The sequence below is a fragment of the Homalodisca vitripennis genome, chromosome 1 (genome assembly GCF_021130785.1).
Source record: "Homalodisca vitripennis isolate AUS2020 chromosome 1, UT_GWSS_2.1, whole genome shotgun sequence".
Taxonomy (NCBI): Eukaryota; Metazoa; Arthropoda; class Insecta; order Hemiptera; family Cicadellidae; genus Homalodisca; species Homalodisca vitripennis.
In genome coordinates this window covers 145,341,383-145,367,852 of record NC_060207.1, presented here as the reverse complement: position 1 = coordinate 145,367,852, position 26,470 = coordinate 145,341,383, and the positions used below count along the sequence as shown (strand labels likewise).

Here is a 26,470-nt window from a genome sequence, read left to right as displayed (position 1 = left end):
TTGTGAGTGTTACCTAGTCCAACAGAGAAAAACTCATCCGTGATTTTGCCGTCCAGGACTCACTTCGATTTATGGTTTCCACGGTGAAAACTTGGCGCCGATAAAGAAGATCCAGTGTTGATGTGTGGTATTGGCGCCATTCCCGGCATAGCTTGGCGTATGTAGGGGCCTCACGTACACACCGCCAAATATAGACGGTGTTGATGGATGCACTAAGACTGCCTGGTGGGGAGAAGTCTCTTGTTGACACTCGGTCACAACATCATCACGGCACGGCTTTCGTCCACTCAAACATTTGTCCTTTTGTGTGTATATCTGTATTTGTCCAAACCGTCTTCTTCTTCATCACGATCTCGAGTTGTCCGGTAATATACTACACACTATTCCGCAAGAAGTACACGATCAAGAGCATCAGAATGTTCAGTACTACAACATTATAAAGAAATTAAAATTCCAAAACGGGTGAAAGCAGTTGAAAAACAATGCTAAGAGTAGCAATTCTCCAACAAGTCGTAATTCCTAGCAACAGCCTCCGTGAATTTAACCGGTTTGGAAATATGGCTGTATGACAAGTAGGTAAGGAATAAGCACAACTAATGTGTATTACAGCGAGGAGATGAATGCAACAGCCGCGCCGCTGGGCCGCGCACCTGAGCTGGAGTCCTCGCTGGAAACCTGTTCAGTCGACCAGTAGTGGCTCTAGTTTATAGCGCGCACTGATATATACGATCGGTCCTTAAACCGCAGTACCTGTAAATCAATAGGCAACTTTCTCCAGGGAAAAATAATTATTCTACACTTGTTTACGAACCATTAGTTAAAGTAAATTAGGCGTCAGCACGTAACTAATGAAACTGGTTTCCAAAACCGCCTGGTGCGTACTTCAAGAACACCAACGCAAATTCTTCGTTACGTCAGTGCGTCAACTTTCCAGATGCCGTTCATTCTTAAGGGAACGATAGGAATTGAGCTAGGCTTTAAAAGATTTTAATATACACATTATTTCAATGCTTCAAACGTCTTCTACAGCACAAATAGGATACCGAGAAACCTTTTACTGAAGGACGGAGCTTCGTTCAATCGTCTTTACTAATGTTGGGAGAACACCGAAAGTATGTTTCGAAGTGATGTAGGAGTTCATTTATCTACAGCACAAACCAGGTTTTTAAGGAGAGATCCCATTATTGATAGAAAAAGATTAAAATATTTCGGTAATAAAGTACAGTACTTTCTTTTCTAATAAACCTGTCTTGAAAATGATCGACGAAAGGGTTACAGATACATTTAATGGCGAATTCGTGTTGACGATGTTGCGTCGATATTCCTCATTAACAAGTACAATGTTTTCAACATAAATGTGAACAGGAATTTGACATCTGTGCTCAAACCCCAATCGTTGCGCAGAATTCCATTTGGGATGTGTGGACAACGACTACACGGAATTAAGCAATATTCGGGCAGGCAAAGTGAGATAACCAGACTCATCCCGAGGCCGAGGGCAATATTTCACGGGTAGGACGGACCCGTCGACAGGTCAGAGGAGGATCACGAGAGGCGATCACTTGCGTCAGCTCAGTTTGTACACCTAATTGTCGGTACTGTCCAGAATATAGGTTATCGCTCGGTATTTAGTGGACTTGTGAAACTGGGCTGTAGTCATGACGGGCCGGCGTGTGCATCTTCACGGGAAATCTGTTGGGCAAGTCGGGGCCGGGGCTGCGACATCGACCGTGATCGCTCGACACTTACCGTACTTCGGTCTCGCGGTGACGGATGGCCTCGCACCTCCCCCGCTCATCCGATACCGATACCGAGACTGAGACTGAGACGCCAATTAGCAGTCTCTGGTTACCACACGGCTGCTTTTAGACTTTCTCTCTGAGAATTTCTTCAGGAAGAACCGAGATTTATTTAGGATCTCGACTAGTCTGTTGAAGAATTGATTGGGATAAAAATGTGATGATTTACAAACAACAATCACTAGTAATATTGAAAAAGCGCATTAAATATTTAAAATTGTACTTAATGATTTAACGTGATCGAAAGAAACACTTTTCTGACGTGAAGTTGAAATATTCAAGTCAAATTCCTCATATACGTGTTCGTCAAAATTAAAGCTGCCTTTTCTGTGTTAATAATAAACAGTTTATTCCGAAGGCTATTTTAATACTAGGCTGATAACAATCAAGGGGTTAACATACACTATTGAGCCCAGTCGCTGAAACCTATATTGTGCACAGTCTGTGAGAAACATTAGCATATAGCCTAAGGACTGCCGCCACGCAACGCCGCCCACGCCTTGCTGCCGTTGGATGTGTTAATCTATCCTCAGCGCTCGGGACCATTACACTCAACCTATGTCCAAGGTGACTGTTCTGGCATTCTCCAATAAAGTCCATTCTCAATAAACTAGAATGGCCTAGACTTCTACAGTTAGCCTAGACTACTCCAGGCTTGTCAATATTATGAGAATATCTATCGACTCACTGTAGCCATGTTACTGGTGGCTTATAAAGGGTTGACTGTCTTACCTCAGTAGCTATTTATTGTACATTTTGCTAAATTGTTCTAAAATATTTTAATTCAAATTGCACTTAAAGAGAGCACCAAGACCACATAAATAACTCGTACAGTTAAAAGTAAATTCATTTTAACTCCTGTGCCAAGTAACGTCGATACTAAAAACTCACACCTGGACAAGGACCTGTAAATTCTGTAACTCAATGGTAGGTGCCATTTTCTTCATTTCCTGATGAAAGGAAAACTAACGTTCGCCCGCCCCATAACATCTTTAGTGTAAACCCTTCATATTATGAATATGAAATTATCATAAGACTTATCACGAAACGGGTTTTAACAAATAATAAATCGATCCTTTACTTACGAATAAATATGTTTACTTGTAAATACATTGCTAAATAATGGATGTTAGTTACAACAGGGATTTCTAAGCCTCTACCAAAAGTTATTAAGACCTAACTCCGCAACCTATTACACGTAGTCCAATTTGTCACTTGACTAACGAGTTTTAAAATTTAGAGTCCTCCTAGAGTTTTTATCACCTCAAGATTTGCTTAGCGAAATAATAAACTTGAGAGAAAACCGGAACGACATTTTTCATTTGCTTTATGAACCGCAATGCGCGACGTCGCAGCAAAGAAAATGTAAATGAGCACATCAGCAACACTGACTCCGACTGTAACTGCTGACCTTTCCCTGACAACTGTATAGAGGCGAGGTCCGGGGAGGTTATTGATGTTCCAGGGCGCCGTTTAGTGCCTGCTGCACTTCTGGAGTACTGTGCGATTACGCCGGCTAGGGACGCTAATAGACTCGTCCTGCACCTAGCGACCGTCGCCCGAGGCCTGGACTGTCCCGCAGCACAGTCGGGCGAGCTATAAACAGGGATTGCTCGAGTCGTAGGATTTAAATTGACTGCGACAATTTTCTTTTACTACGTGCGAAGGAAACTTGCTGCTTAACTAACGCTTAGAGACGGGATTTGTACTATGGTCCTACGAGTCAGATACTGAACATACATTCTTGAAAAGGTTTTGTGATTTGAAAATACATGTTTCATATAACAACATGCAGTTAACATAAAAACATTAATCTAACATTAAATCACAATTAAAGAGTAAAAATGAAAACTATAATTAAAATTCCATTTTTGAAAAGACTTATGCTTTAAAAGTATTTGATACATATCACTACAGGTAGTTAATGACATTAAAATAGAACCAAAGGAAAAGAAGAAAATGAAATAACTGGGGTCCCATTAATATAAATTCAATATCAAGCCAAAAGTTTAGTGGGGGATTTAATTTCTTGTCCGACCATTTTTTATTAACTTGTCAGTAAAGATTGCGTCGAGGTAAGTTGACATTTCTACATCCAAGGGTATCGCAAAACTTAACTAAAGCTCATTTCTTGACAACAATCTCGGCGAATCTCTTCAAGACCTTTGAGACTATTTTTAATTCGACACACGTTTATATTCATTTATATAAGCGCAGGCGAACTCAGAAAAAAGGTTTTAGTTCCAACGATGATCTGTATAGTTTAATGTAATAGTTAAATAATTATACAAACATGTCAATGCCAGTACAACGCATCTGTATAGGTACTAAATGAGTAATTTATACTGTGATAAATTAAAAAAAAATATTAGAACTGATTTTGACCTTTGCCTAAAATGTCACATCACACATTTTCTGATCCTGGTAAGCGGTTGGGTAATTAAAACATAGGAATGTGAGTTGATCCATTAAACGTCTTCCTACATCTGGGCCCCGCCCGCTTGGGCAACATACCGGCCTGGGAATGTTCTGTCCTGCTTTTGAGGTCTGAGTCAGACAGGTGTAGAGGAATAATATTTAAATTCGCTCTTCACAAGATTTATTTAAGTGACGGAACCGTGACTTGATCCTTCCTGAAACTACACTTATCCATCATAAACCACATAATCATAAATCCTAAAGAAAATTGACGGCAAAACATACATTTTCGTGTTTATATTTTACTTAGTTATATTAATAAAAATTGGTTATAGCCTAAAATCCCTAATATCAGCTTAATAATCAATCCATGTCCTGTTGAAAGTTATTTGGTTAGAGTGTTAGCAATATTATCAGGAAAAATAATATTATATAATAACCGACTACGACTATCAAAGGACACGACAGAACGTAACGATTTCTTATAAAAAAAACGAATAAAGTAACACCATCACGTATTAATACAATGTCGTATAGTTATTGAATCAAGTTTTACTCATATTAAGTTATTTTACAAATCTGTGAACCCATCATGGTTACCCATGAGACCAATGTAAAATGGTTAACAATTTATTTTATACCAGATATTGTGACCTTTTGACCCAAATATCAATAGAGATAAAAAACCAAGAGGGCCCTATTTACCATATTTCGGGTCTCAAGCACCTTTCTGTCACGGGTTATCGCACGGACGGACGGAAAGATAGGGATAGACAACGGCACTTTTTAAGAAGGTCCTGCTGGTCCTTAATAATACTATATACTATACAACAATAAATAATAAAATTGTTATTTATTTACTCGTGCAATATTCTATTTTGTTTTTATGTCCCCCTATCTAGTGAGGTTAAGACAGTAATAACCACCCAACGGTTCATCGCTAGGAACGGGGTTTTAGAAATTGTTAAGAGTACTTTCACATAGTACACATCCTGGTAAGTAATTTTGAAAAGCTGGAGAAAAACCTTGAGGTCTGACCTCACAAACAATTTTGAGGTAGCTCTAACAGTGTAAAGGAAATAAACACTCCCACGTCAACTCAATCCTCTACACGTGCAGCATCCTGTCACCGAATTCCCGCCAAGGATTATGGCTGACCCGCGAAATGTCTCCATCGGTTAACCTTTGGCACAATTTTTATCACGTCTTGTTTCGGAATTACCTTATAAAAGTGATATTAGTATGCAGATTCTCCCGGTCTCACACTGCAACGCCCACGCGTGATAGCGGTTCTTGCACAACATTCTCCATTGTTCACCCCGTTATTATCATACCTGCTTTGTTTTATAGCTCTGCTTTTAATTGCAGATTTCTATTTGCCGTTATCGTGTCCACGCTGCACCGGGGCGGTCTCGGCTCTGATACATTATTTCCGCAACACTTCCATCCTTTCCCTTTTTGTTTAGCAGCAAGAATACACTGAGTGGCAGCTGGATTTTATACTGTTTCTGATCTTTACTTCTTTGTCAATTCTAACATTTAAGTACATGTAACATTTAAGTAACACTGCAATGTCATTAGTTGTCCGACAGAATCGTATTTTAGTTAATTTACAACGTCAAATGATACAGTAGTAATAGTAATTACTGAATCACTTGAGTAATCAACATGTAACTGTGATATCAAAGAAATGATTTAAGTGCGTAAGAAATGTAAAAATCAATAATTGTGTGAATCCTGAATTCTAATTTGGAAAAGAGTATTTCTAATGATAATGGAGGATTATAAAGAAGGGACGTTTTGGTTTCTAGATTCTTTCACAACGTAAAAGGCAAGTGGTAATTTCAGAAATGTCTCTAGTTTACAAAGTTTCATCTGTTGGCAAATTCAAAATCATCTCTAGATTTTATCAGTCAGATACAAAAGTCCTCCTGAAAAAGAACTAAAGAAGGTGAGAAGATAGGAACTTCTTGGTTCTAAATTGAACTTTTTAATACAACACAAACATGTTTGGGAAATGTCTTCATCGATTCACGGGTTACGTGGGACAGAACAACTGTGTAAAGCGAGTTCGTTTCTCATCGCTAGCATAGATCGGGGAATGAAACAAACAGAAGAAATCTGATCACGTGTTCAATCTGTTCCACTACCATGCATAATACCAGAACACGAGTGTATCATAATGTGATGAAGCTAATGCACTATAAAAAGAAAAGTGCAGGATACAGAGAGGCTCAGGTTGACACAGCTACAGTGTGTGTGGAATTGGCAATTATTTTTGGATTGCGTGCAAGTGAGTCCTGCTCCCCTCCCCTCGTCTGCGGCAAGACCTTGACCCCCAGACCTTGGAGCATCCCGCCCGCAGCCTCAACCTGCCCGGCCGAGCCGGAGTCCCGCGACCGCCCCGCCGCCGGCCTCGCCGTCCAGCGGACAAGCGAACACACTGCCGCAGACTGACACAGGTGTCTTGTATGCGCACTGAGACCGCATGAAATGTTTCAATATTTGTCAAAACAAGTACTTCCGTCCTGACTACGACATATGTGAAACATTAGTAAAGTATTCGGTAGAGGCTCTTCTAACAGGAAATGACTTCAGACTGTAGATTTCACTATGTGGAAATAGAAACACATGTCAGACTACAATAAAATGGATCCATGTACCTAAAAGATGGAGTCCAAGAATAATTATTTATTGTATTATTGATAACTGATGTTTAGTAATGAAAACCAGGATTAAATATGTAGGGTTGAGGCAAATGGACTTTTGGAGTCGACGAGATCTGATTAGTGTTACCTCAAACATTACAATATCGTGTTGAAAACAATTTTTGAAACTCTGGGGTAAACGGAGTTTATGATACAAGATTCGCATTAGTTCACTATAAATTTTGATTTCACGAGAGTGATTTATACAATAGGTTAATATAAACTTGCGTTTTAAATATTAAATTATTTATCTTGTTCATGTTTAATTTAATGCATTAAAAACTGAAAATGTTTAATATAATATGCCGGTGAAAACTGCTTGCTGTTGAGTATTTGTTACAGTAGATTGTTACGTTGTCAAAATGTAATAGAAAGGTAATTAAACATAACTTCTACTACTTATTACTAATCTATCGATCTGCTTGGAGATCACACATAAATACTCCCTGGGGTACTCTCAGAGTGTGACGTAAGATGAGAAGGAGTCTCGAGAGACGGCTCGAGCGGAAGCCAAGGTGTTAGACACGAGCCGCTGCTAATGAAGATTATAATTGCTGTGAGAAGGGACGGAAGCGTGGGTGTCACTTGACCCTTGGCCGCAATTTTAGTCATCTCCAGTTTCAGTTGACACGCGGCACGGGCCGGACCCCGGGCTGCTACTTGACCGGGAACTTCCGCGCCGTGACACCCCAGTAGCTCTGGACATCTGCCCACTTGTCCTCTGTAACTGAGAACTCCAGCAGGGTTCAACAGGCGATCATCTTGGCTGGGTGTACACACATCTTCACCTGGACAAAACTTTAAGGCCACCCTAAACGGAAGTCCAACTACGCTACGGTCTCCGTTGTTACAAGAACACCATCTGTATTTTCCGTTATTTTTATTAACGGTCGGATATAAATTTAATTTAGTAAAATTAAAAATGGAATTCGACTAGTGATCTTAAGACAGTTGGGATCAGGCGGGAGTTTTTATTTAAAACAATAGTTTTCAACTGGAAGAAGTAGGTAGATTTTATGTTAACATAAATATGAATAATTTATTTTATGTGGGGTTTATATGCATTCAACATCTCAAAACAATTCGAGATAGAAAAACATTGTTTATTTTTAAAAAGTTAGGAAATTTCATAAGCAATTTCTCTTTTCTCCAAATCGGTAAATAATTACAAGTGATTTTTTAAATTTCGACCGCCATATTGGAACGAAAAGGTGTATCAAGCTGGCCAATGGACGTGGCCGAAATATTTATAAGATACGTTTTTGTCAAGTTTTAGATTGTTTGGACTTTTTGGAGACGGTTACGCAGTTTTTACAAGCTTGCGTTGTATATAAACTATGGACATTTTATTTGGAATTTGCTAGGAGAACTGCAATAAGCCGAATTATACAAAATGTACCTAATATTTTATTTATAGCTTCTATATAATGGTGTACTTAAGAGAATCTGTAAGCACCAATTATAATAAGAAAGCTCAAATTTTCATAAATCGAATTACTTCTTACACTATGAGTTAATAATGTTCTCATCGGTTCGATAACATTAATCAATAATACATTGCCGAAAATACAGAATTTATAGTCACGCTTATTAAAGTTTATAGAATGCCTTTTTGTTGTGCACAGAGACCACTAGTGTAACTATTAGTTTTACAGACATGTTTGATCCCTTTTTGTTTCAAAGAACACTAGAGAAAGTGAGCAGTAATTCTAGTAGATAATGTGTGCTGTCGTGGACGGAACATCGATAAAGTCCGAGGAGAACAGGACACGCCAATAGTGTCACCGCCACATTAATAATAGAAAAGTACTTAACTTGTATGAGCCGGCGACAACTATTATTCACAGACAACAACGTCTTTCATTACAACAGCGCACTGAATCAGCGTCGGACAAGGGAGTGCCCAGTGTCCAGCAGCGGCAAGTGTGATACTCTGTCGTGTGTAATCTGGAGAACCATTATTGGCCGAGGACGGCAAGGCTGCGAGCCGGCCAGCCGCGGCACACCAATCGGTACTCGATCCTGTCGACCATTAGGTTGCTGGTGGAAGCCGGGATCCATCAAATATTCTATTACTGTCAGATGTGGACATCATCAACCAAACAAGGCTCCGACATAGGGAATTACACGCTCGGACTGAATTACTGCTGAACGGGATGTAATACTGCACTGATCAAAGCTTCTGGCCGACCTCGTCTGTTCTTCCGCGTGCGACTGCAGCTCTGTGTTCTACTTATCTACTCTGAAAGGTAACTCAAACTCGTCATCTATAAACTGTATACATTCGTGGAACCAATTTATATCATACGACGTCCAGGGGTTGGGACCCTGGAGGTTTATAGTTCCAGGCTCCTGTGGGTCATCAACCGGTTGTACCATGGCGTACAGAAATTAATATTATTTTTTATGTACTGGATTAATGACCGTGTTAAGAAAATGTGCCAACAAGGAATAATACATTTTACATGTTAAAGTAGTGAACGATGATTTATAAGGTGTGATATAACGCTATGCACGTAAATGTATATGTACTGTGTCATATGTATGCCGTATTATGGCTATTTTTTTTTATTTAAAAATTTTGTGTGTGAAGATTACGTAAGTAATAAGAATTAACTGAATTGAAAAATAATTAATAAAACCGGTCCTACACATCACGAACACAACCAAATACTCAAGAGTGCAGCCTAAACGTTAAGGCCTGCACTTTAGCTTAGTGCACTGTCTGAATGTAACATTCACATTGAATCATTCCTACCATAGCTAAGTTATGTATAGTAAGTTGGTTAGCAAAATCAGAAAGTTATCCATTTAGGGCTAAGGTAAGCCTTGCAATCCATTCAATATACGAAGAACCTCAAAGTATTCTATATAAATCACATTTTTTTCCACGAAACGCTAACTAATAACTGGCGGTAACAAAGGAATAAAAATGTTGAGCTGTGGTCTTCAATAAACGTATGTTGATATGAACCACAAATACAATAATAATAAATTGATATCACTGAAGTGCAGGACTATTTTAATTGACTATATTGCGCAAATGTCATTTAAATTAAGAACTTGGAATTGAAGATTATTACACAATATCTAAAAACATTGCCCTTTTCTTCTCGTTAGGACAGAAACAGTGCCCGGGATCGAGGTAGATAGCAAGGTTCCGGAAGAGAGGTCTGGTAAAATTCCTTCTCCGTGATGAACCCATCACCGAATTCGCCTTCAAGACCAGTTAGTTCATCAACTTCTCACGCTCAGTGAATTCAGTGAACGTTGGATTCTGAGCTTTTATCTTAACGATTCTCCAAGCACCTACAGCTCTAGGGTCAGCTTGAATGCGGAAGTACTCTGTGAAGAAACCAAGAGTGAATTTTATACTCTCATCGACTGACTACTCACGCTTCAGCAAGGTCCGACTGGCTGCCGACAAGTATGGACGGATTTATCCCAGCCAATTTAGCCACAATGGCTGTTTACGGGAAATGCGGGGCTGTACGTTAGGGAAGGTCAAGAGAGTGTTGAGAGACTTCGTGACGTGTATAATTAGTCCGGAGAGGAATGAAGCCGAGTCGTGCCAGTGCCAGTCAGATCGCACTCCTTTTAAGTAAAATTATGAAAATTGCTCCACGGTGGAGGGAGCAGTACCCGTAGCCATTACAACTAAACTCCACACCGGGTACTGTTAGGTAATGGCGAGTTCGAGATGGTAAGTACACGAAGTGTTGACCCGTCTAGATCTAACCTGCTGACCGTTCACTCGCTCCACATTCCATTGTCTGATATTACAACTAATGTTATAAACTCCACACCGGGTACTATTAGGTAATGGCGAGTTCGAGATGGTAAGTACACGAAGTGTTGACCCGTCTAGATCTAACCTGCTGACCGTTCACTCGCTCCACATTCCATTGTCTGATATTACAACTAATGTTATAAAGTCATAAAATATGAGCCACAATGTGGGGATTCTGCGAAATCACTGCTTAAGTGGGGAGAAATACATCCAATGTTAGGTAAGGACAGCTATACGATACCTTTATCCATAAATATACTTGCTTTATCTAAAATAGGGCAATTATTATTGTAATTTGTTACATTTCATTATTAAGTTCCACTGTGTTAATTCCTGTGTACAATGCAAAAATTTATATTTTAACATTAGGAAAGCTAACTCTAATAAGAGCAGTTTTCAGTACTCGATTAATATATGTAAGGAAAATTATTTTACCGTACGATAATTTATTAATTCTAGAAAAAGTAAAACATACACACTAGAACAAAACAAAACAAAACAAAACAAAAATGCATTATTTATCATCATCAGGAAATAACTGCATACATGTTATCGAACTACCTAATTGAAAAAAAAACTTACTAAAAAGTTAATGTTCATATTTGTGTTTTGATTTCTATATTTAGTCATAGTATAAGACGGGGTTTGAAGAAGACCAAACAAAACTCTCCTTGTTTATTTTAATGGAGGTGACATAATCCTTTGGTTACATTGGCTACTTGGTATAGTATAGACCAATTCGGTGTCATTTATTTCTTACAATACGTAACAAGCCAACTTGTAAAAGTAATATTTCCATACGACCAATTACATAATATAACGAGTATAACAACTTTTACTAATATTATAATAGATTAGATTCTTTCGCCGACTAGCAATACAAAAGAACACAATAACAATGATTGAAAACGATAAAGTTACATCAATATAATATGAAGAGAATTGTATGGAACATATTCAGTATGCGGCATACCAACGGCCACAAACCTCTAAAACTGCCCGTAAACTTTGTACAGCCATGAAAGTACCTCCGGACAGAACAGCCAGTCGAGAAATTTAATTAATCCCGGAAGATTTACGTGGAAAGACTCGTGTAATTGTAACTTGGAGCATAATTTACGAGAAAATAAGCGAGCACAGAGACCAGTAAATTGATGGTGAGTTATATAATATGAGACAAAGAGCGGTCGGTCTATAAACTGACTCCGTCTAGCTAAGGTCTGAACACACTGAGACTAATTAATGACTAGATCTAATCAGATGCCTGCTGAGTAGCACAAAACATTGCGTTATTTAGTTCATTAGAGCAAAGTAATTAAACCGGCTGATCCGCAATCAGGGCGGTTAGTGAGCCACCATTAAATCAATTATAATCCGGCAGAGGCGACCAGGCGGGCGAAGGCGAGAGTGGTCGACGGTTTGGTGGAAAAAACACGTGAGAAATGTTGGCAGGACCAAGAACCGGCCTTCGCTGCTTTCGCCGTCACCACTCTGTGGACGGGTCAAGTGCTTCGGCCAGCGACTGCTGCAGGATTCAACATATCGTGGGAAATCGGTCAGGATAGGTTTTTATCAACGTTATGTTAGATGATGTAACTGATCTCTCTAATCAGTCATACCAGGCATAGACGGAATAGTGCAACAACCAACTACGTTCGGGTAATTGGGACTTGAAATGATCCTATGGACGAAATTAGGTAATACACAACAAAAAAACAGTGTAATAACTGTAATAAAATCCAATTAAGTACTCACCTTTTTAACAACTAAACACTTTTAGTTTACTCGTCGATTATTTCTACAGAGACTATTCTATTAATCTAAAAATAATCATAACAAGTTCTAATTTAAACAGTTATAAATAATTAAGTTTTCACTTCTGACAACAAAAACATTTTAGAAGAGAACATCTGGGAGTACCAAAAGTTGTCTCTAAAAATAATAAAATTCCCTACTGTGGTATATTGTAATTATTAATTAGAACCTTAAATAAAATTTATATAAGTGCATTTTTATAAATGAGATAAAAACAAAAATTCTGAATTACAAGTGATATATTTACACTGATTTCTTCCACCCAATACTTAGGACGATCCAAGCATTCTTATTTAGGAGTAACCGGATCAGCAGCGGTCACATTGAAGCAAAAACTAGGTTTGTTTCGTAATTCTTTCTGCGACAGCACCAAAGCGTTCAGGATCCGGAAGAGTAGAAGACGATGATGGCCGTACATCTCCAGCAGCGGTCACACACATTGAAGCAAACAAGATTTGTTTCGTATTTCCTTCTGCGATAGCACCAAACCTTTCACGATCCGGAAGAGATGACGATGACGTTAGCCTAATATCTCCAGCAGTGGTCACACACTTTGAAGCAAACACAAGATTTGTTTCGCATTGCTTTCTGCGATAGCACTAAAGCATTCAGGATCTGGAAGAGATGAGGATGACGATAGCTGAATATCTACAGCAGCGGTCAAATACATTGAAGCAAACACAAGATTTGTTTCGTATTTCCTTCTGCGATAGCACCAAAGCGTCCAGGAATCGGAAGAGTAGAAGACGATGATGGCCGTACATCTCCAGCAGCGGTCACACGCATTGAAGCAAACAAGATTTGTTTCGTATTTCCTTCTGCGATAGCACCAAACCTTTCACGATCCGGAAGAGATGACGGTGACGTTAGCCTAATATCTCCAGCAGTGGTCACACACTTTGAAGCAAACACAAGATTTGTTTCGCATTGCTTTCTGCGATAGCACTAAAGCATTCAGGATCTGGAAGAGATGAGGATGACGATAGCTGAACATCTACAGCAGCGGTCAAATACATTGAAGCAAACACAAGATTTGTTTCGTATTTCCTTCTGCGATAGCACCAAAGCGTCCAGGATCCGGAAGAGATCAAGATTGCGATAGCCGAACATCTACAGCAGCGGTCAAATACATTGAAGCAAACACAAGATTTGTTTCGTATTTCCTTCTGCGATAGCACCAAAGCGTCCAGGATCCGGAAGACATGAAGATTGCGATAGCCGAACATCTACCAGCAGCGGTCAAATACATCGAAGCAAACACAAGATTTGTTTCGTATTTGCTTCTGCGATAGCACCAAAGCGTCCAGGATCCGGAAGAGATGAAGATTGCGATAGCCGAACATCTCCAGCAGCCAGCCATGTTTATTCCGCCAACCTCGGACCACGCCGCCGCTCGCAACTGCTAACAACCAACTATTTATTGCTCAATGGCTTATCGATTGTTGGATACTTATCGTAGTCACCACTCCGCACATTCTAACACAACCCGAAGGTGTCCAGACTGCGGAGCGGCGCGGCGGCGCACAGAAGAGAATTGCAAGTCTCGGGAGTGTTGGAAATATGAAAAACCTCTAAGTTAGTTGTTGTCATCGGAGCTGTTTTAATTTTTACACCAAGGTCATTGTGATTGTTTATATTAAACGGTTTTGGGGCGTGGGGAACAGGCTATGCATTTTTAGCATTTTTATAGACCTTCCCGAGAATCATAATCCGCGATCTCTTCATTAGAGAGAACAACCCATAAGATCTATTTTAGTCTAACTTACATCTGTACTATTTAACGTCAGTGTTGAACTACTAGAGGAAACCTCACTAACAAATTTATTCCCTATGTCCTTTCCGACTATTTATGTCCAAAATCTGTAAATAATCTGTAATGTGTAATCATCACCATTACTGGAAAAAGTAATCATTCATCTAATCATCATTCATGACTAGAAAAAGTGAGTACAGGTAGCGTTTTAACAAAAAACCAATACCTACTTAGATCGATTGATCACCGCAAAGATCGCTCGCTCCGGGATCATGACTATAAAGATTATGGCATATTTCTTACTTGTTCTGCCACGGAATGTCTTATGCTCTGATTTGTTACGGTAGATAGAACCACAAGAGGTATTCACAAGTGCAGATGTCCACACAAGACCACTTCATGACCACCAAACCTTGCCTTAAACTGCACGGTACTATTCGAAAGTTCAATTGTTTTTTCATAACCCTTCTACGTACATGCATTGCTTTCGTTAGTAAATACACGATTATGACCGTTTAAAAGAAATATAAAAGCCCTTTGACTGAAATAGGGAATTGTACATTACCTTAAGAAAGTAGTTATTTAAAATTACACTCTGTAAGGATTTTGTATAAAAACTAATTTACGGCGAAGTCTTAGATGAGGTCTTAAAAGTCTTAAAAGAATGTCCTTCATAGTTCAATGTCTAGGAATAAATAAATCCAATCACTACCACCAAAGTCTCATGAGATCCAAGGGCTTTATATCCACACTTATGATCCAAATTTGAACTTATTTTAAGCAATGTAATTAGAGATTGAAAATATTATTACACCTGATAATAAGGAAGACAAAAATGATAATTTCTTTGTCTACATTAGTTTTTGGCTGAACGTTGAGCAAAGCCTTTACTACCAGTTGTTTATTATGGAAATCCAATTCCTGTCTGTCTTTAAACACGATAACGGTCGAACAAGGTTTGAAAACCTACCTCTGCACCGGTATTGAATTGTAAAGATCACTCCATTTCGAATGTTGATTTCTGTCTGTTAAAAAGTGACTCTGGTTACATTGGTCTACGTGTAACCACGTTGGCAGCGAGAAAACACAGAATAAACGAATTGGGAAATTTAAATATGGTTTGAAACTCCTGTTCTACTATTTCTAAATCAAAATTGAAAATTGTAAACATTGATCCATTGGAAATTACAGTCCGGCCCAGGATGTTGTCCGCAGTGGAGCGAACGTGAAGCCTCCCATAGTGACTTGGAAGTCTGGCGTCAGTTTAGTAGCGTTTTATTAAATTACAATTTTTTTATACCTTACTAGACAAGTATAATTCCCTTTCAAGGTTATTAGGAAAGGTGGAAGATGTGAACTACGACTAACTACAGCTACATAGGTTTATATAAGGAATAAAACGGTAATTGTAACGGCACGATGCGGCGCGGCGCAAGACGAGACCCTCGGCCAACACGAGGTAGTCAGAGGCCAAGTTAGGAAGGAGACCAAGGCTGATGCTAATGAAGACAAGGAACTGAGCAGAACAGAAGCAGAAAGAAAGGAAGACGGGGACTCTATCGGGTAAGTGGGACACAGGGATAGGCCTAGTATCGAAAAGGTAATGTTATAATTGTAACCAGCGCGAGTGCGATATGCAATGACGCGCTAACAAGAGCCTGTTCCCAGCCAATTAAGCGAGCGGACTCGCCGAGTGAGCGAAGCGACAGATTTTTATCGATCACTGGGCACCGGTCCTCAGCCTATCAATTATAGTAGATCCATATCTGGCAACGAATAGTCCCTGTCACCGTGTATCTGACATCTACCATTACCACTTCCCCCATCCTCCCACTCTCTGCATATTTGGGCGTCTTTAACCGGCCCCCGGCCCGGACAACCAGGATCTCGGATGCCGTTGCGTTGCGCCGGGACGATTCCGCAGTCAATTATTCAGATTATAAGTCGAAGATGGAGTGTCATCGGTTATGATTTATTAGGATCAAACAAAAAACGTGCTAAAATGAAATCCTGTTGTGGAATTTTAACATACAAGAATCACCCGAGCGTACGGTCTGATGTTACAAACTTTTTTCGGTGCTATTCTTCTGAGCTTCAGGCTACGTCATGTTCTTGTCTCTTCACTCTTGCCAACTTAACGAAACAACTTTTAGTCTAAAAGCGAGAAGGTTGCTCATAACACTGCACAACACGAGACTAAAGGTAGATTTTATACAAAAGTGGTTTTATTCAGCATTTAAGAAGACACACATCTTACATATCGAACTATACGTGAAATATAATGCCAATTACAGTAAGTGATATCATTAATTTATTGCAACAAATAAGCAGAGGAGTAAAGTAAGTTTTATATTTTTATCTTCGGGTTTACCATTTTATTGTTACGAAGAAATACGGACAAAACAGAAATACGCAGGGTACAGAATAGAAAGGAAACTAAGCGAAATTTCAAAAACAATTACAGTTAATTTTAATATAGTTTTATTCAGTAATTGTTGGCTGAACTCACATGATACAGATTGCACTGATAGTTACACTTGGCTTGTAAGAAAAAAGTGAGATCCACATAACTGAAAGTATTTGTCCTGATAATTCGTTAGGGCAGTGAATAAACGAGTCGGAAGTTCACATTATGATTGACCAAGTCACCAGAATTCTGTGTATGGCTTTGAAAATAATCAACGAATAATGAGCATCCAGCCAAGTCTAATGTTCCGTGTACAGTTGTAAGTGGTAGCAGGTTGAGTGGTGCATAGACTCAATATTATGCTTACATCAGAATGGGAATTGCCTCAAAATATCTGGAATTCCTATTGATCAAACTCTATTTATTATAAATGGCCAAATTCCGTTTACTTCTACTACTATAATTTGTATGAAAGATTACATTATACCAAATTAGTTATAATGTTTGGTTTGAATGAGTACCCCGCCGATGCGCCGCCCACTTGACCCTAATCGGCGATCGGTCACCAGTGGCGCGAGACGAGAACTGACAAAGCCGAATCAAATGAAAGTTTATGTTTGCGGGGCAAGTGACATTGTGAAGGCAATCAAGTGTTATTGTGCAGGGTAGAAGTGGGTGTGTAGAGTCGCACCCCAATCAGACCAATTGTCACCCCCGTGCCGGCTATTCATTATGATGCCAGCCAGTGTGGTCTGTTAGTACCCTACCTGCCCCAGCCTGACTGCCGAGGCTTCACCCACACGGTAAAGGGGAGTGTGCTATTACAACAGATCGGGTAGCATTCCTATCACCCGAGGGTGTGAAAAGAATCTGACTGTGGCCAACATAAACCGAAGTATCATACTCATAAACGCTGTTGTGGTTCTCAAATATATGGGTATACATGTTGGCTCCCCAGTTCTATGAGTAGTAAAAACACAACTAATGATGTTTTACTCCTACAACAATATTGTTCCAAATCAGGAACAATAGACAGAGCAAAGAAAATCTAAACCTAGATGTCTAACTGAATTAATAAACTATAACCAGTTAATAGAAATTACTTCAGTCGTACCAGGTTCCGTTAATGGTAGTTCCTAGGTCTGATCTTCGGATTGCGCTTTGAAAATTCCTACTCTGTATTTAATCTTTCTTGCGAGCAAGGGGTCCTATACTGTAGAACTCAAAATACCATAGAACTGTAGCTTTTTTCTTTTAAAACTTTTAGAGAAAACTTGCCACAAATTTATTTCTTGAAAAGAATGACAATTTTCTTCCAAACGAAATTTCCCGAAAATCTATTAATATACTAGGATTCCCCTAGTTAATGACCTTATTCTAATTGAACAAAACATTTCTGTGTCCATGTTCTGGAAGTAGAGTGCACATTGTTACTAGTAAAGTTGTGAAAGTATGGTAACTTATCTGTTATGCTTCTCTACTATGTTACATGTAATGTCTTTAAAAGAACATTTTAAACATGTTTCTACTCCGGGTTGACATATTATTCAACTTACGGGCTGTGTGTTGCACCAAAGGAGACGACCGCTCATTACTAGACAAAGTATTTCATATTTGCTATGTGAATTCGAATGTTAGCCCCCAAGGCAAGATAATAAGGAGCAGTCGATAGTAATACTAAATGTCGACATACGTCGTTAAAAGGTTGCTATGGACATAAATTGTAATTGCCGTGGCTACACATCTAACCGTCGTTAAGTGTAAAGAAAGAGTCGGTGGCAAATGTCAGCAATAATATTTCAACAATGTAGACATCCCTTCGCCAACAATGGACTTTATAAAAGAATTTACGACACGGCAAAACCAAGTCGCGAAGCCGTTCTTCGACGGGGAAAATGACCTTCGGTTATTCGCTGTTTCGACATTCTTCGGTCAAAGTGGCGTCCATGGACAGCCATTCGCTAACCAGAACAGTTGTAGCGAGTCCTGGTTTTAACGAGAACCTAAAAAGTGAAGTTAATTCCAGAAGTCCCACACTAGGATCACAGCAGTAGCTTTCGCTTGTTTTTAACTTTGCAACCAATCCAAACGCTGGCAATCACAAAGATGAGAAGTAAAGACGAGCTATATTTATATTGGTTTAGAGGTATTACGTGCTATTTTGTCACCCTACATATCTATAAAGGAAGTAAATTTCGTTAATTATTTCAACAAATATATAAAACAATTATTCTTATATTATATCCGAACCGTACGAAATATCCACTCAAAAAGGTTTACACGTTAATTCTTGACTAGTATCTTAGAGAGGCTAAAACAATTATTCTTATATTATATCCGAACCGTACGAAATATCCACTCAAAAAGGTTTACACGTTAATTCTTGACTAGTATCTTAGAGAGGCTAGGGCTAGTGAAGCCTTTGAATGTACGCAAGCAATACAAACTCTGACATTACATGCACTTTCGCGTCGTTTTGTTGAATGCTCGATTGCGAAGTTGGCGTCACCAAGTAAAGGAAGCATGATTCAGAAACATTTCCATGTCACTTTCGGAACTCTGATTAGTTCCATATGCAGCTATGACACATTTTATTATTTTAGCTAACGATAGAGACGGCCGGCCGGATCCATAAAATTTGTTGTATCTTGTTGATTGCTCGATTGCAGAGTTGGCGACACCAATTAAAGGAAGCATGATTCAGAAACATTCCCATGTCACCTTCGGAACTCTGATTAGTTCCATATGCAGCTATGACACATTTTATTATTTTAGCTAACGATAGAGGCGGCCGCGGCCGGCCCGATCCTGTTGTTTGAGCAAACACAAAGTGAGGTGACTTGCAGGTCCGGCCAGCAGAGCAGCAGCGGCAGTACAGCACGGGCAGGTCGTGTACCGGCCGGGGTAAGGGGTGTAATTTGAAGTAGCAAGGTTCAGTGGGAGGCGCTGGTTTCATTACAATCCGCTATTATCTGGACCAATACCGGATAGCCTGATTGCTTGATTGCCCACATGGACCGCAATTAAATACCGGCAAAGATTGCTCTCGGTGTGGAGGTCGGGTCGGCGGCCAGCGGGCGGAGAGACTGCGGTGGAGACCCCCTCTCGAGCCGCTCGTGGTTTCGGCAGTCTCGAACAAAACATACGAATTAACCCGCTGCCGTGGCCCGACCCGGCCTTAGCCATCGAGCTGAGCACTATTACCGCGGAGAAAGTCATTCTCCGTAGTAGCCTTCGTAGCGTCTGTTTTCTCTGTAAATTATATAAGTTATCGGCCGGCTCCCCCGATCAAACGATGACTCACTCGGAATCAACATAATACTATGACCTAGCATTATACTGATACAAATTATAATTTTTCATGGAGTGCAGGTTGCGCTACGTAGTTAGGCTATGATTGTATGTGCAATTATCTTAGTGACAGCACCAAACACTGTAAATAACCATTCCAGCCAATAAAGGAAATTCCGGTAAGAGCAAAATATCAAAGGTGGGACAGCCCTCTGGAGTAGGGTATAAGAAACCAGCACAATAATTGTGAGTCTATAACAGCAGCCTCAGGCATCTGTACAGATATGAGGAAGCCTGGCAATTACGCGGGCACACAATTAACCGGCCTACAAGAGGAAGGTAGTCCGAGACTACTTTCGCCCGCCTGGGAACTGTTGGCTTGCACCCGTACATGGGGAATATTCGGAGGCGTGAGCGCAGCGAATACCTGGACAAGGCACATTGGCCCGGTGACAAGGCTGGAGGCGGGCTGGACGCTCCAGGAGTTGGCACTGGCTCTGAGAGCGGTCGCTGGCCACCGTTCCTGGAGGAGGCAATCCAGAGCTACTGCAACTTTCGGGCATTTTGAGCCCTAAACATATCGTTTAAATACTTTTATAACCAGAGGTTCGATTGATTTCGTTTTGAACTTTTGGGATTGACTAAATATATATTACGTCGTAGGAAACTTCTCGGACAGGTCCTCCCATCATTAAGATTCATATTTCAAAAATTTTCAATAAGGTTACAAATTTAAATGTTACATCTATGCCCAATAATTTTTATTGCGATTTATCATAGACAAACTGCAGGAAAACCCTATTTTTCTGAAAAATATTGATCAGAAAGAGTATTACATGGCAATAATCAACGTAAAAATACGGATGTTATGATTATAATGACAAGTCTACGATTAGATTTATCTAAATCTGCAAGAAACGATGTTAAATTTGAAATATGTTTAAAACATCTATAGCTCACCATTAACTATAACAAAATTATTTAAGAAACTTTACTTGAAATGTTTTATTTATTTATAAACTCTTGCTAGCAACGCTAAATTTTGTTTTTCTGTAAAAATGGACAACGTGGAGGAACCTAGGAGACGTTCATAGGTAACCCAGACTTCTAACGTGGAAACTGCGAACCACAGTGTTAATTATGTAAATAGAGTTAGTTTTATTGGCATTCTAGACTCAAAATTGTTCAAACAACGATCCAACTGTAAATAATGTTGCTACAACTTTTCAATATTAGCCAACTCCACTTTGAATAAAGTTAAAAATAGAGTTGACTTTTCCAGTTTCAAAATCGCAATGAATCCTACATTAAGATCTGATCAATTTCTACCACAACCGCAATGAATTATCGATGTGAGTTAACAGAAGTTTTAAGATTTCTTGGATCTCCGAGGAGTCATACATTACTCCACTAATACCTCCTGCCCAATCCAAGGCCGGGGCCCTTGAGAAATGACACCACTCTGCATGTAAACGAGCCCTTGGTCTCCCAAGAGGAATGTCGCCTGGACCCTGATCGTATCGTCTGCCCACCGAAACGTCCCGCCTCATTATTGGTTCGGCGCTGCCCAACTGATTTGTAGGTCAGGAGAGGCTGCGAGAACAGCGCCGAAGACTGTAACCCACATTCCTCAGTTTAGGCTGATTTGTGAACTGTTATATTAGTTTACTAATAGGAGGTTTTATTTTTTGTGACGCAATATATTACAAAACTCCGTATTAAAAATGAAACAGAAATGTATGTTTTGTGAAGTTAACCAAACCTATATTGGGTAGAGAGTTAAGTACAAAATAATAACCCACTTTATTCTAATTTGACTGCAATTGTGTTTTTTTTTTCTTTGCTCAACATTAAAAATTTAAATATGTTGTTGACGAAGAAAGGATTATTTTCACGTGATTCGTGAATACCGTTTTGGTTCAGTGTGTGGTATATGGGGAACATTTATCAATTAGTGGATAATGGCGACTGATTTTATTCCAATGACAACCCAAAAATGATAAGACAGAGTGCCTTAGCGACGACTTATACGTTCTTAGGTGAAACTCGTGGGAAACGTGAACATTTCATCATCCGGTGGCAAACGCCTAATCCCTTGCGACAATCTGGAAGCAAATAATCTAAATGAGCAAGGTCGTAAAATAGGAGGATTAGGTAAAACTCCTTCCGCCTCCACAACTGTCTTCTGAGCTATAAATACGTCATTACCCGGGAGTTTAATACTGTTATAGAGTAATCAAGGAAGGAGCTCTGCATACAAATTAGTGGGAACAACGTGCCGCTGTGGGACGGGACGCGGGACCGGACCAACTAACGCCAAATTAGGCCCGAGCCAGTCTCGCTCGACCGCTCTCTGGGAGGCGCTTTCGTCAAATACCGGCGGCCATTGATGAATCAAAGTTATGTTGGGATCCGATTCTACTAATGAAGAGTGCACGGGGACTTACTGAACAGGTTCGGGAGAGACTGCGGGCCGCCACGAGGTAAGTCCGAACACTAACAGCCACCAGAGTACATATCACGGGTCTGTTTAAGTCTATACACAAGTTTTGAATAATTAAAGAACTTGAAACAGATTAAGATATTTGAACAAAGAAACATCACGAAAAGTAAGATATACTAGTATATAAACATTTGCTAGAGCTTAAAATAATGAACTTGGTAAATTATTTATCTTTTCCCCTACGGCAACCATAACAACATGTTAAACCGTCTTTGAAATTTATGTTGAAACCAAACTGAAAAATCCATGCATAGCTCTAAAATTTTCGCAGTTGCAACACACTGTAGTGACAAAAAGGTCCAACAAAATATGTGACTAAATATACAGGAGACACTACAATATATATAATCCAGGAATGGTATGAAACTTACCGTCCATCGGAAGGTGAAGGGGAGGACCAGCTTGCCATTGGCGCGGTCGGGATCGGTGAGGGTGAATGAGTTGCCACCCAGCACGGGGCTGGAGGTGTTGCCGAAGGAACAGGATCCAGTGGAAGTGACGTTACTCTGGTACTCCTTCAGACAGACGCGAAAGAAGGTGTTGCACTGCACAAGGGTACAAGGCAGCGAGGGGTCGGCTCGCGGCACCCCGCCACAACACGAACCCGATGCCAACTCGCCCCGGTAGTTGGCTATCTCCAGAATCTGAAGCTCGAAAAATCCCGACGCGTGAACGCTCTGAAACAAAGAACAAGAGGTTTTTAAACATCAATATGCAACTGAGAAAAATAATAGTTCCAGCTATTCTCAATGCTACACCATGCTTCATTTCTTTTAGTCTAGATGACAATTCAAACACACCCACTTGACAAATCAACCATAAAGAAAAGACATACATAAATCACAATCACATCAAATCTACAAAATGCCTGTTTACCAAGTATATGATTTACAGAGGGCACCAGGAGGCTACGATTGTATAATTCTATATGAAAGAAGACTTTGATAAAGCACTGGTTGAACACGACTCATGGCCGATCACATACGTTCTTTGAAGACTTAACAACAGATCTTCGAGAGTGACAGCGTGGCGGGTCAGCTCGGTTTAATTATGGACGACAATGCGCGCAGCGGACAATACAAATGTCCGTCTATTAGATGCAAATTGCGCTCCTGTGTGTCAGTCTACTCGAGCAGTTCTGTCTCCATTCTCTCATCACCTCCTTGGAGGAACACGGGATCAGATACTCTCCACTCCAGCAGGCGTCTGGTCTACAGCGGCTGACGACGGAGTTTCAATTAGTCCTAGTTGTCTTCTTGACATCTCCCACAAGGAGACATAACGTGCAAAGGAATCTTCTCAGATTAGAATCTGAGTGAAGGCAAGGATTACCGGTACAATGGATCCTTTGTTGTATAACTATCAGCACACAATTGGTATGAACAGTGATAAACAGTATGATATGTGAGGCTGTACTCAAAGGGTACAGCCTACGCACAGGATTGCTTGTTTCCAAGTAAACATTCGGATTCGGGCCAGTACAAATGTGCATTCCTGCACCTTCTGCTTGGTAAGGGATGGTCATGAAGTGTTAGTTATGTTATTAGAGGGAAAATAAGCTGACGCAGAAGGCTAAGCCAGTTTGGTATGACAGGCCGTCCCCAAAGCTCTAACAATAACAATTTGGGATATTCTCACTGGGGATTTGGATCTCTTCACCTGCAACTATTCATCTGTTATTCACAATTTTAACACACCTTTTGGTTGCTGAAATCTCCTCTATTGAGTCAGCCAGTCCACATATAACGCCACTGTTCGTCACGCATCTCTATAAGATCTCGACTCAGCACTTTCGGAGGCGGGCGTAATCTACTTTTACCAGCAATTAAGTGTTATAACCTTATCGGAAGTACGATAAATTAGCGTTAACTTCGATTTATGTCACTAAGGGTGTTTCACAGTGTGATATATTGTCCCATTTCTAAGGCTTTTGAAAATTAGAAGTGAGTGACACAAGATTATATACTACGTGTTGAGCCTCTATGAGAAGATTTCGAAGATGATTGGAGAGGTAAGCAAGACGATGTGAGTTACATGTGGACTGTAAAATTAAAAATGAGTTGTGAGGACTGTTATATGCACGAGTATAAAATAAGAGTAAACAATAAGACTCACTTTAAGTCTTGTTGAGTTTTTCTATGACTTGCCAATTACGTAATTAAGAATACCTAAAATAAAATGTTGCACTCAACAAAACTGAGACTATTTGTAGGTAAATACTTTGAAACATCTCAACACTGAACGTATTTGTTGCATTGAGAGTTAAAGTTATTTACAAGTAGTGCCGCGATCGTTAGGTTATATAAAAGGAACCAGTTTTGGCCGGAAACACTCATCTGGAAGATACGATCAGATCAGGCCGGTCGGAGTAGCAGCGAGTAGCGGTGCGGGGCTGGCATCAACTCAGGACCTCCTCAGCTAAACACACACATTCGGTCAACTGGTGGACCGGCCCCGGTGTCTAGCGAGAGTAGCCCACGGCGGGGTCACGGGTCAGGATTTCAGATCTAATCCTGTACAATATCACATAAGCCCATAGGCTTACTTAATTCATAATCTGGGAATTTAAAAATGGAATAAAAAATTATCTAATTACAAAGTACGACATTTTCTTAAAAATTGATACCTCTCCAAATGAAAAAAACAACTTATATGTTCTTTCTACTGAGGCAATCAAACGAGGAGGGTCGAACCAGTTTGCCGGCTGGGAGGTAGCCAGGTAGGGGTGCGGAATTGTCAATTGAAAACAAAGCGACAGATGTCTCGTTCTTTGAAGGCAGCCATTTCGATTAAAATAAATAACATTTAAATGTTTGTGAAAGAAAAAATGTATTTACATTTTAACGATCAGTTTAAGTTTAGTTTCCAGTCTGTGACATTTTCTCGACTTCTGAGATATATTTCAGTAAAGATATTGGTCTGCAATTGTCCTCACGATGTGTATTGCCGCGTCGAGTCGGGACCCGCCCGTTGTTCCCTCTGACAGTAGCTACCGCTATAGTGCGTGTACCAATAAAACAGTCGTCCTTGATTGAGGGAAGGGGCCGTGTTGCTGTCACATATCACCTGCTGCAGAGCAGCGCACGAAGTGTTGCAAGTGCGGCGGTAACAGCGCGGGAACCTCTAGCGCGGGCGGAGCAGGGCCGGCCCGCTGCGTGCGTCTGTCAGCACCCGTGAGATGTGATAGTGTTTCCATGTTACTACACATAATTAAACACTAGTCGCCTTGGAGTGATTAGATAACCGCTTGCTTTCACCAACGCACATTTTGTAACTGGTGTGGATTGTTTATTTATATCATGATGCGCTGAATTGTATTGTCAGGACCTTGGTTATTATCACACGTTTCACTTATCATTATTGTAGGCGTACAATTGTCATCCTTTTCTAAATTATCTCCCATTCATAATTTAAGCTCTTGGAGTTATTATTGTACTTAAACTCAATAAAGTTAGCATATTCATATCATTTGCACTAAAATCTATCTGGAGACTTTTGTAATGAAAATTTCATAACTGTTTTACTAATACTTGTCATAACCATGTTTTGTTGGTCCAGAAAATATTTATTTTCTAACAAAACTAAAATAATGGATAGATTCAAATAGGAAACAAACACTCATCATTCAAAGTGACAACAACTCGAAGAAAGCCAGCTGCTGGTGACGGTAACTATTGGCCGTAACGGGACAAGCGAATCTTCTGCCAAGTGGGACTGGGACTACCGCAGGGGTCGCACTTAGAGCCGTTTCTCTTCCTGGCTATTGCGATTATACAGCACCACAAGTTACATTAGCTAATTGCGTTTGTATTCAGGTATTTAACGGAACTGGTACAACAACTTTTTTGGTTTGTGTCAGGTTCATAAAGGAAACTGTATATATTAATAAGGAAATAAAGCGACTAATCACCAACTGTGATTGCCGTAAATATTACTCTAAGGTACCGACTTAACACACACACGCGAAGCAATTCTTCGGTTGTCTT

General features: G+C 40.0%; 1 protein-coding gene across 2 annotated transcripts in view; it reads right to left on the bottom strand.

Annotated features, from left to right (window-relative positions):
- LOC124373207 (protein jagged-1b) overlaps positions 1-26,470 on the bottom strand; it is a 161,059-nt gene that overhangs the window by 116,233 nt on the left and 18,356 nt on the right. For both annotated transcript variants that reach the window (XM_046831609.1, XM_046831613.1), the window contains exon 2: positions 22,856-23,161. In XM_046831609.1, coding sequence (XP_046687565.1) covers positions 22,856-23,161 — 306 coding nt within the window. The remainder of the gene's footprint in view (positions 1-22,855; positions 23,162-26,470) is intronic.